Source organism: Rana temporaria, chromosome 3 (genome assembly GCF_905171775.1).
Source record: "Rana temporaria chromosome 3, aRanTem1.1, whole genome shotgun sequence".
Classification (NCBI taxonomy): Eukaryota; Metazoa; Chordata; class Amphibia; order Anura; family Ranidae; genus Rana; species Rana temporaria.
Window position 1 is genome coordinate 198627901 of NC_053491.1, and position 23136 is coordinate 198651036.

Genomic DNA, 23136 nt, shown 5'->3' on the forward strand with positions numbered 1-23136 from the left:
CAGACCACCAAATGTGATTTCTGTCTGTTCTCTCCTACCCTGGCTGTCTGCATGACTCACTTCTGACAGGTCACCACCACAAAGTTTTGGGAGGATGCCCTCAACTGTGTGTGTTTCCCTTAGCTCTCCTTTCTATGCTATGTAGTGTGTGATGTCAGATCCCCGCCTCCTGCATGCTGGAGCTGAGATAAAGCCTTTGATCTGCGTGTTTTAGAAGGCTGTAGAGGAGAGAGGGATGCAGATAAACAGGTAGAACTTATGTAGGAGGATTTGTTTCATCTCTGTGTATCACCTGAGGCCAGTCACTTCACTGGGTATATGTAAGAGCAGAGGTGTAACTAGAAGCTTCAGGGCCCCAGTGCAAGAAAATATAAAGGGCCCCACCTCACCCACTGGTCCAGGCACCCTTTCCATCAGTCCAAGGGCCCTTTCCATTGGTCCTGGAACCCCTTCTTCTGGTCCCAGGGTCCTTCCCTCTGAGCCCAGGGACCTTCTCTCTGAGCCTGGGGCCATTCCCACTGATCCAGAAGTCTTTTACTCCCGTCAAGGGGTCCTTAATATGGTTTAGCAGCAGGCCCCCTTCTTGGAAAATCCCCACGGTGGCGGAATGCCAGGGCCCGGTGGTCGCAAGTGTGACCTTTGTGACTTTGGTAGTTCACTGAGTAAATGTTTACAACCACTAAGAAATCTGCAGCACCAGTCTGAATACCTGAACAGTGACTGCATCTGATCTGATTGGATGACTCTGTTCAGTCAATATTTTTCCACCTGGCTCAGAGGGTGTTTATACTGACTTTTGTTGAGCCAGGTGATGCCAACAGGGTGGGCCACAGCTTGAAATTCGGCCTGAATCAGCAGGAATCTGCCAAAATTTCAACCCTGTATGGCTAACATAACACTTTCCTTGTCTCTGTATTTGGTATTAGCATGCTTTTTGTGTTGGCGGATTAAAAAAAAAGTGATGGGGCCAACCCATGAAAAGTTTATGCTGGGTTCACCAGTGTCTTAAATTGCCCCTGCATTGTAGGTAGCCTGTGCAGTCTCAGTTCTTCTGCTGTTCTTCTGTGGATGCCAGCTTTAGGCAACAGGCAGTCTATGGTATGGTACTAAGAGAACATTAGCCATAAAAAATTGTAATTCTGGGCGGCTGCCCGAACCAGAACAGGGGTGGGCAGTAAGGGCAGCTGCCCTAGGGAAATGTGGCATCATGTGAGGTGGGAGGGCTCTGTGGGGAGATTGGGGTGGAAATATGTGTTGGGAGGGGAAATTTGGCAGATGGCAGTTGGTAAGAATTGTTTTAGGAGGGAAAATTTGTGTGGAAGTGCAGGGAGTGGTGAGTTAGGGGTATTTGTGGTGGGATGGGGGATGGGATAAGATGATTTGTGGTAGTAGGTAGTAGGGGGGATTTGGGGGGTTTGTGCTAGAAGAGGTAATATGGCAGGGACTTTTTTTTCTTGGGGTGGGGGAGTTTGTGCTAGTAAGGATGATTGGGGAGTATTTGTGCAAGGAAGGGAACATTTTTTGGAGGGGGGAGTATTTGTGCTGGGAGGGGGAATGGGGAAATAATTTGTGGTGGGAGGGGGAACGGGGAAACAATTTGCAAGCCCTGTGCAGGTATTTTGCTGGTCATCAGAATAAAATAGCTGCCAAAGGGCGATTCTTCCTTCCTTGCCGTTTAGCACTGACTTGGCGAAAGAACACTATGGCGTTAATCCCTCTTGTTAAGGTATTGCGCCAAATTCACCAAGACCCCTTTCACACTGAAGCGTTAGCGGTAATGCGCTGCTTGTTTTAGCGGCGCTTTACCGCTGTTTAAGCTACACTTTTCAGCCAAATAAGGGGTTAAAAATGTCCATGTTTCGGTGCTTTCAAATCGCTGTTCAGGTGGTTTGGAAACACTGCCCATTCATTTGAATGGGCAGGGCATTTTGGGAGTGCTGTATACATCATTTTAAAGCCGCCCCAAAGATGCTGCTTGCAGTACTTTTTCTAATGTGCCGCAAGTGCACCGCCCCAGTGTAAAAGCACTCGGGCGGCATGGGAGGCAGTTTTCAGGAGCTATTTCTAGTGTTAAATCGCCTGAAAACTGCCTCAGTGTAAAAGGGGTCTAAACATTTGTGACACTTTTGGTTCTGACTGTGACTCATGCACCAATTTCTAAAATGCGCCACTGTCACATTGAATGTGCCACTTTTACATTGTGTCGCATTGAATTCTCCAAATGTAATAGTGGTGATAATTAAAGCGGAGTTCCACCCAAAAACGGAACTTCCACTTTAAAGCGGGGGTTCACCCTAAAAAAATATTCTAATAACTACATCCAGCATACTAAGCATACTAAGGACATTTACTGTATTCACGTCTTTTTTTTTTTTCTCCGTACATACTGTTATATTGTCATTTTGTCCAGGGCTTCCGGGTTCTGATGATTGTGGGACTGGGTGTTCCTATCCTTCGGTTAGATGATTGACGGCTTGTGAAACAGTTCCCCTATCGCACAACGCGCGTCACCAGATTTCCGGAAATAGCCGATCTGCGAGTCGGCACTATACGGTGCCTGCGCAGTCAGCTCTACACAGCGGGCGCAGGCGCCGTATAGTGCCGACTCGCAGCTCGGCTATTTCCGGAAATCTGGTGACGCGCGTTGTGCGACAGGGGAACTGTTTCACAAGCCGTCAATCATCTACCCCAAGGTTAGGGACGCCCAGTCCCGCAGTCATCAGAACCTTGGGGCAGGGATAGGAACGCCCAGTCCCGCAGTCATCAGAACGTGGAAGCCCTGGACAAAATCAGAATATAACGGTATGTACGGATAAAAAAAAAGAAGACCGGCATACAGTAAATGTCCTTAGTATGCTGGCTCTAATGTTAGAAATTGTTTTTTAGGGTGAACCCCCACTTTAAGTACTTGTGACCCCCTGACATACTACATTTGGCATGTCATTTGGGGGGGGGGGGACTGGGTACCTAGTTTTCACTGGTACCTAGCTCTTACTTCCTCTCATTGAGCCGCAGCGCAGAGCAGAAGTTCACCTCCCCCCCTGCAATCTTCTGGGACACATCACAAGTCACAGAAGATTGCCTGGTCATTCACAACACGCAGCCTGGCCACAGCTGGGCGCCCACACTTGCAATGCCTGCATCGCAGAGAGCAGGGGGCGAGGAGCGAGGCTTCGGGCGGCCGCATCGCTGGACCGTGAGACAGGTAAGTGTCTGTTGTTAAAAAGTCAGCAGCTACACATTTTGTAGCTGCTGACTTTTAAATAGGTGGAACTCTGCTTTAAGACCAAGTCTCTTTTGGCGTACAGAGAAAAAAACTCAGATTTTGCAAAAGTCTTTTGCATGCATTCTAAAAGTGGCGCAGCATTAACCAAATTCAAGTACACGTTCTTGACAGGTATATGAATTTGGCGTATTCTTAGCCTCTGCGCCAGTCTTTATGAATTCCAGGGTATGTGTGCATTGCCCGCTCTAGCATGACCTAGACTGCCCTTTGAAGGACTCAGTCCTGTTCATTTTGAATTCAGATAGGCCAGCTTCTTTTCGAGAAAACAAAACAGTTTTGACAAAACATAGAGGAAAATACCATATTAAGCATTTTTAATGTAAAATCTTTGATGACTAAAGGCCTCAAGAATGTTTTAGGTCCAAGAATGTCCCTGTCATGAGGAATACACAGCTGACTAATTCTCATAACTGTGTCATGAGGGCACCCAGCCAAACAAGCAGAGAGGAAAGTGAGGCATGGGCTCTGTGAAGGGGAGGAAATTGTATTTGCTGTCAGTACTATGATTTTTTTTTTTTCAGTTTTAGAAGACTGTGCAAGTCTTGATCCGACAGGCTGGAAGACAGTGATTTAGAGGAATGTCTGAGGTGCACAGGCTGACACAACGGGGAGAAGTGGCTGAGGGCGGGAATTGGGCGGGCTGTACACTTGTACACCATCTAGCCGTGCTGCCAGTCTCAACTCCTCCACTCATTTGCAACAGCACTGAACATCCCACACTGTTATCAGAGGGAGGGAAGACACAATAATATCTCCGCAATAACTCGCTGAGGAGAAGTGCGCGGAGGAAAAAGCCTGCCCTGCTGTGACCGGGAACATGGCGTGCCTGGGGACCTCCGGACAAGTCAGATGAAGCACAGCACACATGGGGCACACTATTGTCTTCTGAAGCAAGACTATGGACTGCGGGGCACCCATGGTGCCACTTGTGTCCATTTCCTAACAGGAAGTCCCTATTGACTAGACAGGACATTATTGTGGAAGCCGGGAGGACACTTGGCATTGGACACAAGACTCTCAGCACCTTCAGTGTCATGCCATTGACCATGGAAGTTTGCCGTTGGATGTTGGCGCTCCTAGGAGTATCTACGTTTGTTCCAGGTTGGTATATGATGGTGGGTGCAGGGGGGCTGAGGGTGAGGGATGGGGGGGGGGGGGGGCACACTGGGCATTTGTTTTTATTCTATGATTTGTTCAATGTACAGACTATTCATGAATGGACTGATCTCCATGTAAATAGAAAGGAGGACAAGTGCCATCTGCTATATAGTCACTTACTATTATTATTGCATGCTATTGGGTAAACACTGGAGGACCACATGGAACTATGTATCTCTTTGTAGAGATCATATGAATCCTGACAAGTCATCTTCACATTGATGATGAGAGCCAGTTCACGCCGCCATGTTGCAGCAATATGCAGTAAATCGCATGGGTTATTACATTAAATGGTAGCGTACAATGCAAGTGCCATCCATTTCAAATGCCACTCTAGTGCATTTTCTTATCCACTTTCACCCCCTTCCTGCCCAGGCCAATTTTGAGCTTTCAGCGCTGCTGCACTTTGAATAACAATTGCGCGGTCATGCAACACTGTACCCAAATTACATTTTTATTATTATTATTTTTTTTAGAAAGATAGGGCTTTCTTTTGGTGGTATTTAAAGGGGAGTTCCAGCCTTTTTTATGTTTATTAAAAGTCAGCAGCTACAAAAAGTGTAGCTGCTGGCTTTGAATAAACAGACACTTACCTGGTCCACGGTTCCAGCGACGCGCCGGCCGGGGGTCCGCTCCTCTCCCCCCTTCTCCGGCCGGCGTCTTCATTCCAAGTGTGGGCACCTGGCCGTGACAGCTTTCGGCTTCACGGCCGGGCACCCACTGCGATTGCGTGAGCGTCACTGCCATCCGATTGGACAGGCGATCGCCTACAGGGAGGGGCTGCAGTAAGGCGATTAAGCTATTCGCCTTACCAGCCCCTCGGCGGAAGGAGGAAGTGGGACAGGAAGTCCCACTCCTCCTGAAGCCTCCCCCCCCCCAAAAAAAATTACATGCCAAATGTGGCATGTAAGGGGGCGAGGAGTGGATTAAGCGGAAGTTACATTTTTGGGTGGAACTCCGCTTTTAATCACCACAAACAAGTCAGTTTGAAAAAAAAAAAAAACCTTTCTCTTTGTCTCTGCTATGAAAATTTGCAAATATTTTTTTTTCTTTTTCACTGATTGGCACTGATAAGGCCGCACTGATGAGGCCACACTAATGGGAACTGATAGGTTGCATTGATGGGCACTGATGAGGCTGCACTGATAGGTTGACCTGATGGGCACTGATGAGGCTACACTGATGGGCACTGATGAGGCCACACTGATAGGTTGCACTGATGGGCACTAGAGCTGCACGATTCTGGCTACATTTTTTTTGCTTAGAATAAAGATCACGATTCTCGCGACATAACATCATCTTTCACATTATGCAAAAAAAAATTGGGCTAACTTTACTGTTTTTTTTTTTTTTTTTAGTAATTAAAGTGTAATTTTTCCAAAAATAATGTGTTTGAGAGACCTCTGCGCAAATAGTGTCACATTAAATATTTCAACAACTGCCATTTTATTCTTTAGGGTCTCTGCTAAATATATATATATATATATATATATATATATATATATATATATATATAAGTAATTTTCTAGCTAAAAATACTGATTTTAACTTGTAAGCAACAAGTGTCAGAAAAAGGTTTGGCCTTTAAGTGGTTAAACTGACATCATCTACAGACAGACAGTTCATTCCTTTGATCTGAAAGAACGAAATGTTACAATGTTTTTTTTAAGATCTGCCTTAGCCTTGGTTCACATTGGTGCGATTTGGCATGCGATTTGACATGTCGCGCTGTAGCACGGTCAGCAAGTGGTTAAGGTGGAATTCCATGCTCTATATAACGAAAACGTAACTGCTCCCACCCCTTTGTAACTCAACTACCCTGTAGAAGGAAGGTACATATACGTACCTATTCTCAGGGCACTCCGGTCCAGTCATGTGATCTCCCCATTGGCCAGGGGGGAGGAGAGAGTGCCAACAATGGATGGAATGTCTAGGTGGTGACGTCACCCATAGGCTTATTATGGGCATCTGTTGTCGGCGCTGTCTCCTCTCCCCTGAAGCTGCTGCTGGGAGCCAATCACATGACAAGACCACAGCGTAAGTATATGCATCTTCCTTCTGCAGGGTAGTTAGAATAGTTAGAGTTGGAAGCCGTTTTAAACTTAATTAAAGTCTGGAATTCCACCTTAAACTGATATTAAGGCAGCTTTCACACTGCTGGGTTAAAATTGCAGGTAAAAACGCATACCGTATGTGTTTTTACGGCTTTTTTTAAACTCCTGACTCCAAGCATGCACTTGTAAAACATGGACAAGTGACAAAAAAAACACACCAAAAACGCAACGCTGGCGTGTTTTCTGTAGAATTCGATAGGAGATGCATTTTTGGTGCACTTTTGAAAAGCGCACCAAAGATTTTTTATGCAGGACTTTTAAAAATGCAGCGCACTGGTGTGAAGAGTTCCATAGGATTTAAAGGAATAAATGTTCATGCATTTTCTGCTGCTTTTATGACCCAAAAATGCATCAAAAACGGATCCTTGTAAAAGAACCCTAAAGTACATTTTTTGTAAAATAAAAATGATATACTTACCTGCTCAGTGGTGGAGGCACGGTGCTGTAGGGGTACTGCGCAGGTGTGCTTCCAGTCTGGGCTGCACTGTGTGTAGGCAGACACAGTGGCCCAGATTCAAAGAGCAATTGCGCCTGCGTCACCATAGTAACCATAGTTACGCAGCGCAATTGCTTACTTGCGCAGGCGTAACGACTTCTCCTGATTCAGAGAGCTCGTTACGCCCACTGCAGCCTAAGATATGCGTGGCATAAGGCTCTTATGCCCTCATATCTTAGGCTGCATTCTTACGCAGGCCGCTAGGTGGCGTTCCCGTTGTGGTCAGCGTATAGTATGCAAATTGCATACTAACGCCGATTCACAACGTTACGCGAGCCCTGCGTACGCAGTTTACGTAGTTTGCGTACGTCGGGTTTCGCGTAAGGCTGCACATTCTAAAAGCAGGGGCAGCCAATGCTAAGGATACCCGTCGTTCCCGCGTCGCGAGGTTTAAATTTTACGTCGTTTGCGTAAGTGAATCGTGAATGGGGCTGGACGCTATTCACGTTCACTTTGAAGCAAATGACGTCCTTGCGACGTCATTTGCCGCAATGCACGTCGGGAAAGTTTCCCGACGGAGCATGCGCCCTACGCTCGGTGCGGGAATGATTCCCGCCCCCTACGGGATCATTTAAATTGCGCACGCTTACGCCGGGCATTTTGCCGGGGGGGCCAACACGAAATTTACGGAGCTAATGCTCCGTGAATCGCGGGTAGCGCAGAAAATTTGCGAGGGCGCAGGGCAAAAACGATGCCCTGCGCCTACGTAAAAAATGCTCAAATGTTACTGAATCTACCCCAGTGCTAGTAAGCCCTGCCCCCTCTCACTTCTAACAGGATCCTATGGCTCCCACAGCTATTTGTGTTTCTTGTGAGAGCAAGAAGAGTGGGCTGCAGATGGGACAGCACTGGATCCTGAGAAGAGTCAGGTGTTTAGTGATGGGGAAAGAGGGGAGCAAGTAGCAGGGAGTTAAAAATGCAGTAAGTTAAAAAACACTTAGAGGGAAGAAAAGAAAAATGCGCACCAGCCTAGTGTGTTACCGTTGACTATTTAATAGAATATAAATGTATAATAAAAAACTACTTACAAAGAAAGCAACATAATAGACTTATCGACAACGCTGTAGTAGATACCCCTCGAACCACGCTCCAAATGGGGGAATGAAGGTGTGTCACTGCCGGCTGACGCATTTCGAGGCTACAAGGACCTCTTCATCAGGACCTAGCCTGCCTTAGCCTTTAGAACCACTTTAAGGGCCAGTTGCGTTTTAGGCGCATTACCATAGGGCTCTATATAATGTGTGTTTTCATGAAAGCACATCAAAGTTGTAGGAAGAACGATTTTATCCAATGAGGTCAATTAAGACGTCTGCCTTGGGCAGCACTCATGAAGGCACAGTGCAAGATGGCACTTTAGTCCCAGGGCAGCTCAGAAACATTCACCACAGGCTCAGCATTACTGAAGTCCCTGCCAGGCTGCTGCACCTGTCACACAGGCAGGTGCAGTGACTGAGTCTATTCAGCGAATCATGTGAAAGAGTCAGTTCAGCTTCTCTGAACACAGTGCACAGCCCTAGTTGTGGTGCATGCATTATTGCAATGCAAAGTGGCATAAATGGGCGCTACTTGAATAACATTTCATATGCAATAGGACTAGATCTGGGCTTGCTGACCTGCCATCCCAGAACATCAGAGCTCAGTGAGCCGCCGCCGGCAGAAGAGTGAGCAGTCACCTGCGGAGGGAGCATAAGAATAAGCTGATGCTTCCTCTGTAGCACTGACTCCTGTCTCAGCGGAGTGATACCAAGTACACTCCCCCTATAATTCTCTCTAGCAGCCTGATAAATGCCGGCAGCAGCTGCAAGAGGAAAATAAGGTGAGTGTATTCACTTTAGCCTGGTAAGGATTTACCCCCCTAATGGCAGTCAAGCCGCCTTGCCGCAGTATATCTGTGGAAGGTGGTTGACAAGTGGTTAAACATCGCATACGCTGGGCATAATAGCTTTTGCGATGGTAATAGTAGCACCTATAAAAGGGTTAACAACTATTAGGCTGCTTTAACACTGATCTGCGGGTGCAACGCAGTGCATCTGGGGCTTTCCTAAAGTTTAGCTGCACTGAGCCATAGACTTCTTTTATATCCTGCGGGATTAGTGCGCTTTTAGAAAGTGCACCACATCTGTAAGATGTAGTAGACGTTTATGGCAAAGCACAGCTAACCCGCAGGAAAGCTGGAGATGCACTGCGCTACACCTGTGGTGCCGGTAAATCGCAGCACATCAGTGTGAAAGAAAGGGGTTCAGGACAATAATGGTTTGTTTACATTTGCGATTTGGGGGTGGTTCATTGTTGTTTGCGACCGATTACCAAATCACGTAAATGGCCTTCACTCTACAAACTAAAGGCTGAGCATCAAGTGCATTAAGAGCCGCATGTGACCCCCAGGCTGTAGGTTGGGCACCAGGGCTGTTATAGGAAGGGTCTGAAAAAAGGGCTTTTTGACAGACGAGTGTCTGTTTTTGCTGTCCCCTTGCGGCACAAATGAGCACATTGAGCGTCAGTAGTGATGCCTGTGTGACGTGTATGCACTTCTGTAAACCCCCAGGCAGACAGCTCGGTGACACAGCCTATTAAAAGCGTATGGTCGGCATTACTAGTAAAAGAGTAAAAGTCTCTGAGCCCTGGCTACGGCACCTGTCACACACACACACACAGGTGTAGTAGCAGTCATCACTGTGGTTTTACCAGGCTAATTCCCCGTACACATGATTTGAATATCGTACGACAGATCGTACAACTTTTTTCGCTTAATAGTCGCAAGTAGAAATTGAATAAGTTATTAACCACTTCCATACAGGGTATTTTCACCCCCTTCCTGCCCAGACCAATTTTTAATTTTCAGCGCTGTTGCACTTTGAATGACAATTGCGCGGTCATGCAATACTGTACCCAAATTAAATCTTTATGTTTTTTCCCGCACAAATAGAGCTTTTGTTAGGTGGTATTTGATCATCTCTGCGGTTTTTATTTTTTGCGCTATAAACAAAAGAAGAGCGACATTTTAAAAAAAAAATAAATATTTTTTACATTTTGATTTAGTAAACATCACAATTAAAAAAAAAAAATTTTTGGTAAAAAATCGCAATAAGCGTATATTGATTGGTTTGCGCAAAAGTAATAGCGTCTACAAAATAGGGGATAGATTTATGGCATTTGTATTTATAATTTTTTTTTTTTTACTAGTAATGGCGGCAATCTGCGATTTTTATTGTGACTGGGACATTGCGATGGACATATCGGACACTTTTGACACGTTTTTGGGACCATTCACATTTATACAGCGATTAGTGCTATAAAACTGCACTGATTACTGTGTAAATGTGACTGGCGGGGAAGGGGTTAACACTAGGGGGCGCTGAAGAGGTTAATATGTTCCCTGGAAGTGATTCTTACTGTAGGGGAAGGGGACTTACAAGGGGAGGAGACCGATGTGTGTTCCTCTGTACTGGGAACACACATTGGTCTCCTCACCTCTGACAGGAGGTGGATCTGTGTGTTTACACACACAGATCCACACTCCTGCCGTGATCGCCGGCAATCGCGGGTGCCCTGCGGACATCGCGCCCGCCGGGCACGCGAACTGGGTCATGAGCTGGGATTGCCAGGAAGAAAAGACGTCATATGACGTCCACCCGGAGGGAGGAAGGGGTTAAAGTCCACGAAAATTCTTGTACAACAGAAAAAAAAATCTGAAGCAATGTCGTGTTGTAATGTATTTGTATTGTATTTTCGGATGACAACTGTGCTTGTCCGATCGAATAATATCGTGATCGGCTCTCGAAAGTAGTGTACACACGATCCGAAAATCGTACGATTCTTCCTCGGACGATCGTTTTCGTCCGATATTCGGATGGTGTATACGGGCCATTAGCCTTACTGAACAACACTGAGACCAGAGCAACCCACCCTAAGTGTGGCCCCGATCTTCCCCACCGTAGCTATCCGAGGCAGCCACTGCAACTGATCTCATGGAAGGTACGGTCCTCATGGCAAGATTACCAATTACCTTATTTTAGGGAAAGCTTCAAATTTTAAAGTGATGAAAATGACTTTTGAACTTATACTAAAATGTGTACTGTCTGTATACATTGTACTAGTGGTGTGTGCTATGAAACTGGTGAAAAAATTCTGGTGTCATCTTGTTCGATAAAGCTAGAGCTCGATTAGGACAGAGGATGCTGTGTGCCAGCTCTTGTGCTCGTCAGCCATTCATTGCCAGCCAAACCACACTAATTACCTTGATGGCATCTCCCAATTGTAGCTGTTTGAAGTAGACATTTCAACACGTGCATACGACTGGACTGTTTCAGAAACGTGTATAAACCAACAAAGATGTGGAAAGTGCAGAAAAATACAGCAATTTCAGTTGAGTTTGCACTTAAATCCGCAAAGAGGTTATTTCTGATTGGTTGCTTTGAGCTGATACACTTTGCACACTGCACTGTACTACATGAAAAACTTAAAAATCAAGTATTCTGGAATTGTATTGTTGAGTTGCATCTGTGACGGTTGTGTCGTAGGTAGTTTGTTTTGGGACAAATTTGTGTAGCTTAGTTGAAAAACTGCATTCATTTTGACAGCTAGACTTTCTCATTCGGGAATTTTTATTACTTAGTTGTACTCACTGAATTCCAAATCCTTGTTACCCAGACAATCACTGTACTAGCGTTACAGAGTTCCATGAGCCAAACAGACGTCTTATAACACCTTCCATCAGCTTGACCTACCATCTCCAGACATTGGAGAATGCAAACATCCCCTTTCATAACTAAACAGATTATACTGAAAACGTATTTAAAAAAAGGAAGGAAAGGGATGATGGGACTATAGCGGTGCTTATTCACATAATAATGGAAACCAAACAACGATAAGTAAAAGGTGTATATGAGTTATATTTATTATACAAAGGATTAACAATAGGTAACAAGCCACAAAAGGTCGTTAGTATGGGGTAGATTCAAGGTGCTAGTTACATATAGAGGTTTTCTGAAGATTGAGTAGTCATACGTTATCCCGATATGTTTCGCCTCTAGGCTTCATCAGGCTAGGCTGTGGCTGGTTATGATAAGTGAATGGACAAATACATATATGCCTGGCCATCTTGTTCAAATTATGGGCTCACTTCCAATCATACTTAGGGTCTATGCACACTTGGCTTAAAAAAATGGCAGTTCTTTTAGCCCCAGTGTGCATGGACCCTTAAGGGCCCTACACATGAGCCGTATGTCGGCCTATGTGTACGGCAGCTGGTCCGACAGAATTCTAAACTCTTTATTTTTTTTTCGTTCTGTCCTCTAGGTTAAACAAAGAAAAACCTGTTAGGCCCCTTTCACACGGGGCGGATCAGTAATGATCTGCCCCGTGAACCTTTGCTTGCTCAGCGGGGATCGCTCTGTTGATCCCCGCTGAGCTGGCAGATGACAGGGCGGTCCCCGCACACTGTGCAGGGACCGCCCTGTCTTTTCTCCGCTCTCCCCTATGGGGGGATCGGATGAACACGGACCATATGTCTTCTTCCGACTGACTTCCGCGGCTCCATAGAGGAGCACGGAGCGCCCGTTCAGGTCCGCCAAAAAAACTGGCAGGCGGACCTGTGTGAAAGAGCCCTTAGTGTGTACCAGGCTATAATGAGAGCTTTTTTAATGACAGATCACTGCTGCTAGGCCACTGGAGGTTGATACATTATCCCCCCATTCACTTTTCCTCTACTCATCCTTATTATTTCCCCATTCTCTCTCTACACCACCATCTCTCCCCATTTTTTTTTTTAGCTCTTTCCCCATTCCCTACAACACAAAGCAGACCTTTAGCACATCAGACTTGCCCTTACTAGCTACGCCCTTTCCCCCCACTTACATAGCAGGTAAAAATATTCATAGTTTAAATCTGATGGTATGTTATGTTAATAAGTAATTATACATGACTACAAATGAGAAATCAACATACACAACTGTAAACCTTTTTTCTTTATCTTGTACATTTTATTGTCAATGTCAATAACAGAATTGTTGAGGGTAGAAGCAGTGATCATTTATTTTTATTTTTTTTGTATTATTAACGTAATTTTTTAGGGAGTCATAAAAGCAGCAAAGACTGCCAATGAATAGCGCTTCAAGGTATCAGCAAGGAACACTTTAGTTGTCAAATTAGCGTCAGCTAATTGTTTTTATTGTTGAGAATGACTAAAGCCTGGTACACTCTTAATAGTTTTTTTTTTCGTTCAACCCATCGGCTACTGTCAATCACAGCCAGTAAACCAATTAGGAGAGGGTGGGGACGGGGTAAAGCCACAGCTCTGTGTGTCTTATGGACACATAGAGAGGGGCTCAGGAACAAGCACGCACCAGTGCCCCCAGAGCAAGGGGCTTGCTATTGGGGGAACTGGGTGAAGAAGAGGAGCCAGGATCACTGGCGGGGCACCCGAAAAGAGGAGGATTGGGGCTGCTCTGTTCAAAACCGCTGCACAGAGCAGGTAAGTATGACATTTTTGGTATTTTAATTACATTTTTTAATTAATCTTTAATGTTAATTTAAGAATGATAATGGCTGCCACCAGAGCTCATTCATGTCACAGTGCAACAGGAGAGATTATACATTTTTTGTTGGCTGCTAACCAGTCATTATTGCAACTACCAGCCACTGAACCAATCACCAGATCAGAATCAGATTCCAGCCATCAATAAGCCTGTTAGCCATTAGTAAAGCCAACTCTAGCCACTCAGCAACCTGTTAGTAAAACTGACTCAAGCCAGTAAATACTCGTCAGTAAAGCCGACCATACATGGATCGAAATTTGGGCAGTTCAGCAGGGACTGGCTGAATTTCGATCCATGGATGGGCAGACTGGTTGTACACAAGTTGACCTGCCTGTTGGTTTCTTCCTGGACTAACAATACTGCTTTCTATAGCCAGCAACACTGATCATTGTTTTCTGACATTGGGGAAGGCTCCCCACTGTCAGAATAAAATACCAAATTGGAGGGATTTGCCCATCCACATCGATTGAAAGAAAATGCATAATGTATGGCCTGCCTAAGACAGACTCCAGCTTCTGGATCAGGGACAATCTGACAGTAAAGGTGGCTTCACGTGTATCAATATGATCATTCAATCAATCAATCAATCAATCAATCATTCCATGCAGCTAAAGTTATCAAATTGAAAAGGAATTGTAAACCGCAGACCCTCCATTTGATCTGTTTAGTGAGTTTTTGATCAGTTTTTATACTTGCAAGTCGATGCCATAGTATCTTTTGGAAACGCACTATAACGGGAACGATTGGAAACATGCGGGCAAACGCATTGCATTTGTGAAATGCATTTGGTGTGTCATTAACCAGGAGCCAGGAAATAATAGACATTCAGAATATATCTTGGATTGATTTAACATGGGTCTGTAATTCACAATATATTCCAGGATATCTTGAACTATTACTGGTTGTTGATTCTGAACTCAACAGGTTAATTGAAAGAGTGACTCATTCAATGTGGGGACACATACCGTTAGGTGTTAATGTCATCTGGTGTGATGTAAATTAATCTAGGATGACTTTTGCTAATTGACCCTGTATTGTGTGAAGGTCTATTGATGATAAATGTGTATTGTGAGTTAGCAGACAGCCTGAAGGTCAGGTGTCTGAATTATCAGTTGTAGTTAATTAGCTCATGTAACTTATGTCAGAGCCGGAGTCAGAATGTCTGACTAAAAGATGTGTATTGAGGGGGCTCGTTAGGAACCATTGTATGATGTTGTGGGTGGAGTTGGGTCATTGTTCATTTGGACTGCAGTATCCTAACTGTATATAAGAGCCTGATTTTCTCAAAAAAAGGGTCTATTCGTGTGGAACCTCAAACAGAGCTGTGTGTCTCGTTATTGGGGTTCGTTTGCCTGACTGTGGAGTGTCGATAGCTGTCTTGGGTTCGGGAATAGAATATCTTAAATGGCGTTAACCCCTGTCCCATTTGGGGTTCCGTTACAAGCAGTATATAGCAGTCTTGTGACTTCTAAGAGTGTCCAGTTAAGCACTGGTTAAAGCTTGCAGGGGAAGTTTTCATTCTCCTCTGACTGTCCTATAAGGCTGCATGACCCCTGACCCTCTGTCTGGACAATGCTGATTGGCCCCTGTGCTGGTCTCTAGCAATACACAGCAAACTGAGCATGTGCAGAATGCCCTGATGGCTCTGTACTATCAACATCAGATGGATTGGGGACAGTAAAAGAATGTGAGGATCAAAGATCAGGCAGAGGATCAGAGACCGGATCAAAAAGCCTTTTTTACACAATGTGGGGGATTTACCCTTTAGGTTCCACAGTGAGTATCGCAACAAGCATGATTTACTGCATATACAGACCAATTTTACTGTTGTGGGTTTAGTAACACTTTAATTCCCGAAGAGAGCTGCAAATATGCAGTTGGTTTCTTTCATCAAGATAACTGTATCATTTCTCTCTGTCTTTAATCACCCATTCCTTTCGGTGTTTCTGTTAACACAATTACATATATACTTGTATATACTGTAAATAACAGGCACTTCTGGCTACATGATCAAAACAGTATGACAAAAACCAAGTAATGTTACATGCTTCGTGGCAGTCAGAGTTGTTATTCACTATACTAACTTCATTGCTCAGCTTAACTGTGTGTATAGATATTTATACCATCACCACTAACACCAAAGTGATATTGTCTTGGCCCGTTTTAACAGCCAGGTGCAGTATCTTGTGAGTCAAGAGAATTTCGCTGTCCAAAGAAACATTATTAAAGACAAAGTGATGTCTGTTTTAAAGTGAAATGTCTATACACAAGAACACTGGTGGTGGGGTTTCATGAGCGGTATTGTATACACCTAGGGTAGAAGGCTGCTGGCTTTGATTAGGTATCAGATAAGTAAAATCATCAGGAAAGTTAAAACCCAGCTCTAGTCATTTCTTTTTAACCACTTGCTTACTGGGCACATATACCCCCTTCCTGCCCAGGCGAAATTTCAGCTTTCGGCACTGTCACGCTTTGAATGACAATTGCGCGGTCGTGCGACGTGGCTCCCAAACAAAATTGACATCCTTTTTTTCCCACAAATAGAGCTTTCTTTTGGTGGTATTTGATCACCTCTGCGGTTTTTATTTTTTTGCGCTATAAACAAAAATAGAGCGACAATTTTGAAAAAAACACAATATTTTTTAGTTTTTGCTATAATAAATATCTAATTTTAAAAGAAAATATATATTTTATTCAGTTTAGTCCGATACGTATTCTACATATTTTTGATAAGCGTATAGTGATTGGTTTGCGCAAACGTTGTAACGCCTACAAAATAGGGGATAGAATTATTACTTTTTCTTTTATTATTTTTTTTTTACTAGTAATGGCGGCGATCTGCGATTTTTGTCACGACTGCGATATTACGGCGGACACATCGGACACTTTTGACACATTTTTGGGACCATTCACATTTATACAGCGAACAGTGCTATAAAAATGCACTGGTTACTGTATAAATGTGAATGGCAGGGAAGGGGTTAACCCTAGGGGGCATCAAGGGGTTAAATATGTACCCTGGGAGTGATTCTTACTGTGGGGGGAGGGGGACTGACTGGGGGAGGTGACCGATGGTTGTCCTTATGTACAAGGGACACCATTGGTCTCCTCTCCCTGACAGGACGTGGAGCTCTGTGTTTACACACACAGATCCACGTCCCTGGCTCTGTGACTGACGATCGCGGGAGTCTGGCGGACATCGCGGCCGCTAGGCACGCGCACCGGCACCTGTGTGACGCGGTGGCACGTGCCCCCCAGTGGCGTGCAGCCGGAGGCCGTATATAGACGGCCTCCCGGCAGATCAGAGCCACCTTGCGGCCGTATATACTCGGCCGCAGGGTGGGAAGTGGTTAAAATTCTCTCAGGGACTCTTATCTGAAGAACCCCCCCTCCCCTTTCAGAGTAGGTCCTTGTTATCCAGCATCACTCAACCTGGAAGAATGAACACAAACTGTAAAGGCTGTGAAGAAGGCCGCCGGGCACACGCATCGGCACCTGTGTGACGCGACAGCACGCGCGCCCCCCAAAGAACACAATCTGTAAAGACTGTGAAGAAGGTAAGTTATGGTGCGCATTTTATTTTTTATGTTGTTTTAATTAGCGTTATACCGATACCGGTATCCATGCCTATAATAATCATTTGCATTAATACTTGTATTTGTGCAAATGCTTCGATGCTAAAACAGATATCGTCAGCCCCAGGTGACATATATGTGAATTGGATGCGTTTTGAACTGGATTCGATTTGCATGACATGTGAACCAAGGAGGATTTCTATGGAGCCGGTTCACATATGTGCGGGCCGGCTGCAGTGCGATTTTAAAAAGAGTCAGGTTTGATTTTCAGGCCTATTCAGGTGTGATTTCCAGTGTTGTACACTTAAAAAATTTGCACCTGAACCACTGAACGAACTCGCACCAAACTCTTTTTACAAATCATACTGAAACCAGCCCAGCACATATGTGAACCCAGTTATAAGTCCGCAGACTGTAACCACTGCCTTTAAGGAGAGAGATGCAGGAGGAAGTCACGTGAGGGCGCAGCAGTGTGAGATGTGACATCCGGACAGACACTAAAAATAGGTATCAGTAGTTGAAATAGTCCTAAAAAAATGGGTACATCCTTAGTTTTAAAGTGTTACTAAACCCAGGACCATGCAATCACTATATCTGGTCTCCCACAGTACACAGAACATGGAAATGCAATTATTTTAGTAACTATCAACTGCTAAATACCTTTTCTCATCAACAGTATATAGCAGTCTTGTGACTTCTATCAGTGTCCAGCCAAGCCCTGGTTAAAGCTTGTAGGAATTTTAATTCTACTTTGACTATCCTATGAGCCTTCAGGACCCCTGACCCTCTGTCTGGACAGTGCTGATTGGCCCTGTATTAACCACATGCACCCTCCCAAGAAGAAATAACTCTCTAGCAATACATACCAAACTGAGCATGTGCAGAGTGACTCCAAAGGCTCTGTCTTATCAGGAGATGATTGGGGACAGTGAAAAAAGGGGATGATCAGAAAAGGCAGGATCAAACAGCCTTTTTACACACTTAGCCCCTTAGGTTCTACAGTGAGTATAACAAGCATGCTTTACTCCATATACAGACTGATTTTACTGTTGTGGGCTTATGCCCTGTACACACGATCAGACCTTTGTCCGACCAAATTCACATCGGAATCCTGACAGAATTCCATTGAATTTTCGATGGAACATCTGTGATGGGGCATACACACCGTCGTAATTTCCGATGGAAAAAGTGTGTACGAGGCCTTAGTAACACTTTCATTTGTGCATGCCTTACACCAAGAATCAAAACAAAGAGAAAGTAATGTGCTGTTGAAGTTCTAAACAAAATGGGCATTTATACTTGTTTTATCCCAAGCATTAGATAGTGCTGACGTACAGAATTTCACTTGACATACAGCTGGGCTTTTGCAAACATTTAATCATAATCCAGCTTTTATTGTATTTTAATTCAAATACAATTTATTATGATATGAGGTGAAGCTGGAAATAAAATAAACATCTCCACAGGCATCTCTGGATTGGTATAATCTAAGCAGTGTTCTTTATTCATCAATTCTTTTGATCTATGCATTACATACACTATGGACATTTCTTGCTTCACCCCTTGAGAACATTTCTTTCCTTTACTTAAAACATATGTAGCCCGACAGGAAAATGCATTTTTAAAGAATATTTTATTAAAAATGCATTTTTGAAAAAAAGGAGTCATATAGCTGTTGCCATGTAACTGGAGAGCAGTAGAACACTGACATTCTCGAAGATGGATCAAAGAATTCTATTTAGGACTTGTTGTGCCAAAGGGGACAGTGTTGTAAGACCTTAGGGGTATGGTTAAGGCTTTGTGACCTGATACTAATCTTTGCCTAAACCTTTGTGTTCTTAAGATGACATAATTTTGCTACTTCAACAATACCATGCTCACTGTGTTAGTAAATAAGAAATGGTCAAAAGCTCCATTCGCTACTTGTCATGTGACTTTGGACATCAAAGTCGCATTACAAGTCGTAGCCCATTTTTTTCAATGGTGCCCGTTTAAATTGGTGCCAGCGACTTTGTAAAGGTGCCTGCACTACTTTGCTATGTCTCTCAAAAGCAAGGGAGGTGGGTCACATATCCCTCTATACAAGGCTAAGCCAATTATGAAACCAATTGAAGAGGCCACCTCAGACAACACTTATGAAGGCATGGTGGCAGGCTCTGTCCTGTTCAATCTCCCTGGCTACACAGCGTCAATAATACTGCATGTGACACCTGCATCCGTTTTGTACAACTAATACTTTCAGAGGATGTGCATTGCAAGATGCACTGATGTGGTACACTGCTGGGAACTGTTTGAGGGCTTAAACAGAGAATTGGAAGTGTAGATCTAGTCAGGATAACACACAGAGGAGTGATAATTATGCTGCTCCATGAAGTGCTTAGGCTTCATGTACACAGGACGTCGTTTAACCTCTCCTGAACGGCTTAACTCAATAGCTAGAAACCAGCATCTAAAAATGTCAGTTGAGCCACGTTTAGAAGCATCTAGAAGCGTTTGTAAAAAAAAAGGAAAGAAAAGTCTGTAAGCAAAACCCTGCTAAATTTATAATTTACAGTTTATAATCTGTTACAAGCATTTGATTTTCAAAAATGTTCACAAATAAGTATGTGAAAAGTGTGGTGTGCATTTGTATTCAGCAATACTTTGTAGAACCACCTTTCACTACAATTACAGCTGCAAGTCTTTTTGGGGATGTCTCTACCAGCTTGGCACATCTAGCGAGTGACATTTTTGCCCATTCTTCTTTGCAAAATAGCTCAAGCTCTGTCAGATTGGATGGAGGACATCTGTGAACAGCAACTTTCAAGTCTTAATATAGTAAAAATTACTAATGCGCTACCAGCAAGTGCTGATGGGGAGTAAAGTGCTAATATATAAAGTGCTAAGTTAAATAATAAAATAGAAAACAGCCAATACTTTGTAAGTGTTGCCAACACCAATATAAATGAATTATAAAGTGAAGTGGTGCTTAATATAAGACACAAATAAACAATCCTGTGCTAATATATAGAAACAATCCTTATGTGCATAATAATAAAGAAATTATATATATATGTATAAAACAATCAAGTCAAGTGTATTGTAATATATCCGTGAAATAAAAGAATCTTCCAATATTAAATAAAGACCATTTGTAAAGTGCATCCAAGATATTCAGATGTTTTAGATAGAGGAACTCAGTTCTTATTCCAAATGGGATCACTTCTCAGACAAACAAATGGGGATGAGTGGGAAAAGAAGAGATATGGGAGTCCAAATTACAAATGGAGACTTGAAAATGCAGATGTCCTTTTACAGTCCTCCCCCAGTGGTACAAGCCTCTCACCTTATTGGAAGACCCCAGTGGGTCTAATGGTGCATCAAGGAATACCGATCACCAAACGCGGTTGTTGTATCCTCCTCCAGGTGTCAGGTAAAATAATATCTGCGGCATCCAATCCCTCCAAATTTTCTTCTTAAGGATATGATCTCCAGAGGCCACGAATTCAGGAACAAGCAAAAAGAGTCTTCCCAGGAGGGATCAGCAGTGTGAGAGGGATGCTGCAGGCACACAATGGAGAGATTACAGGCTGTGGGCTGTTCTCATACTCTGTACGCACAGCACTGGCGGCACACTCATAACTAGCTGTGTCCCAGAGCCGGCTCTCCTTGCGGTGTTGGCGCTGTGGTGCCTTGTAGGAGACACTGTGTATTGGAGGCTTGTGTTGTATATAGAGCACCCATCACCTGTTCAGCCTGAGTCGTCCGCTGGGAAGACAAGCCAACATGCTGCTCGGTGTTATGGGTAGCTTCTCAGATCACTTTTACTTTGTAGGGAATTGCCTGCTGTATAGAATGGTATCAGGATCCTAACTGTAACTGCAGCCATGATCCTGGTATAACCACCGCAATAGGAGGCCGTATAAATATACTGTATATACAGGGGGTAAAATAATTATTGAACGCATCACCATTTTTCTAGGTGCAACTGACATGAAATGTTCACCACATGTCAGTAACAACCCATGTAATCCTTACATACAAAGAAATCAAAGCAAATAAGTTCAGATATGAAGTTTTGTGTAATAAAATGGAATGACACTTTGAAAAAGTATTGAACACACGAAAAAAGGGAGGGGAAAAAAGGCATGGAAAGCCAAGACACACTCAACTGAAGGCCTATAAAAAGGTGTCTCATTACCAAGGTGTCACACAATAAACATCTCATGATGGGTAAAAGAAAAGGGCTCTCAAGACCTTTGCAACCTTATTTATTGCAACACATACTAATCCCATTGGTTACAGAAGGATTTCAAAATTTATGAACGTTCCAGTGAGCACTGTAGGGGCCGATAAACTGGTCATAACCTGGTCCTCCTCGCAAAATTTCTGACAGAGGAGTGAAAAGAATTATCAAAAGAGTTGTCCAAGAGCCAGGGACCACTTGGTAGAGATATATACGTACTGCGGTATTGAGGTGGTTTTAAAAAAAAAAGTTCAGAATGACATTTTGTATGGTATGTGTTCATTCTAGAACTGATTCAGTTTGACATGTCATCTAAAAAGCTATTAGGAACGTAGAAACAATTTTCACTTCAGATATACAATGTTATTATAATGCTCAGCAACCCGAGTGCTTTATGGTCATGCTTGTGACATATATTTTAAACCAAGGAAACATATTAAAAATTATCTTTTTGGAAAGACTGAAAACTATATTCCAAAACTTTGAAAAGGAGATTATCTCTAAAGCATGGGATTATAACCTATTTAGGATGCGTCGGGGATTAGTTAATCACAACTGTCAGAAAAGAAGTTGACACAGGCTGAAGTATTAACGGAAATAGGATTAATGATCATCTCAACATCAAAAGTAATTACTCTGTTGACATGTATAAAGAAGATAAACTATAGAATATTTAATATGCAAAGTAAAAAAGAATAGTAAAGTTTTAGATAATTAAGTTGTTTATATGTGAGTCAGGTAAACTTGTGGGGGGAAAAAATGTTTTACATATTGTGCTATGGCATGTAGCATTTATATTATTACATTTTGGTAATACATGGACACTTTCCTGTGTTCATGTCATTTAAAGATGTCGAAGGAACGTGTTTAGTAGCTGCAAAAAGTGTGTATTTAAAAAAAAGTGTGTATTTAATTAGACAACCCTATCCTCTATTTTTATATATATATACTAACACAAGTGTGCATTCCAGCACAGCCAAGGTCATGGATATTACCGATATTCTAAAATGTAAAGCAAGCCATAAATTAATCGATTTCCTTTTTTTCCACCACAGTGTTAATGTAGGATTGCCTCCTGCAGCGCTATTGTATTCTGCCAGAGGTTGAGGGCCCCAGGGAGCCTTCCCGGCCAGCATAATACATTTACATAGCCGCTGGCAGTAATCGCATGCTGTACCCAAATCGATTGATGGATCGACTTGAGTACAATCAGCCTTCCCATACAAGGATTAAAATTAAGCTGGTCCCTGCTGAATTGGGCACATTTCCATCCATGTATAGCAGGTTTTAATGTAGGTAAAGCAGGGGGTCGGATACCATTGGAGGGTACGGTGGGAAGGTGTTGTGGGAAGTCGGGGACTGTGTTGAGGTCCTATAAGTGGGAGGATGAGTTTGGTAGCAAGTAGGCAATGTGAGAAGGTAGGTGGGTGGCGGGAAGGGCTTTAAATGGGAGGGGGGGATGAGGTGAGTGGCATGGAAGCTATGGTGGGGGGTGAGGAGAGTAATATAAGGCTTTGTAATAAGCGAATGATGTGGGTGGCGATGAGGCTTTGTAATGTAAAGGCTCTGTAATGTGGAGGCTGAGGTGGGTTGCAGATAGACGTTGGAATGGGAAGGGTGAAGTGGGTGGGGGCGGGAAGACTGTGCAAGGAGTGGTTTAAGTGGGTGACAAGAAGGGACTTTAAATTGGATGTAAACCCCATTCATGAAATTTGAGCTGGGCACATATATATCTACAGTGTTTTC

General features: G+C 43.6%; 1 protein-coding gene across 1 annotated transcript in view; it reads left to right on the top strand.

The window, feature by feature from the left end:
• The first annotated feature begins 3905 nt into the window (after positions 1 to 3905).
• NTN4 (netrin 4) overlaps positions 3906 to 23136 on the top strand; it is a 170197-nt gene continuing 150966 nt past the window's right edge. The window contains exon 1 of the mRNA XM_040344110.1: positions 3906 to 4387. Within this exon, the coding sequence (XP_040200044.1) occupies positions 4321 to 4387 (67 nt within the window). The 5' untranslated portion in view covers positions 3906 to 4320. The remainder of the gene's footprint in view (positions 4388 to 23136) is intronic.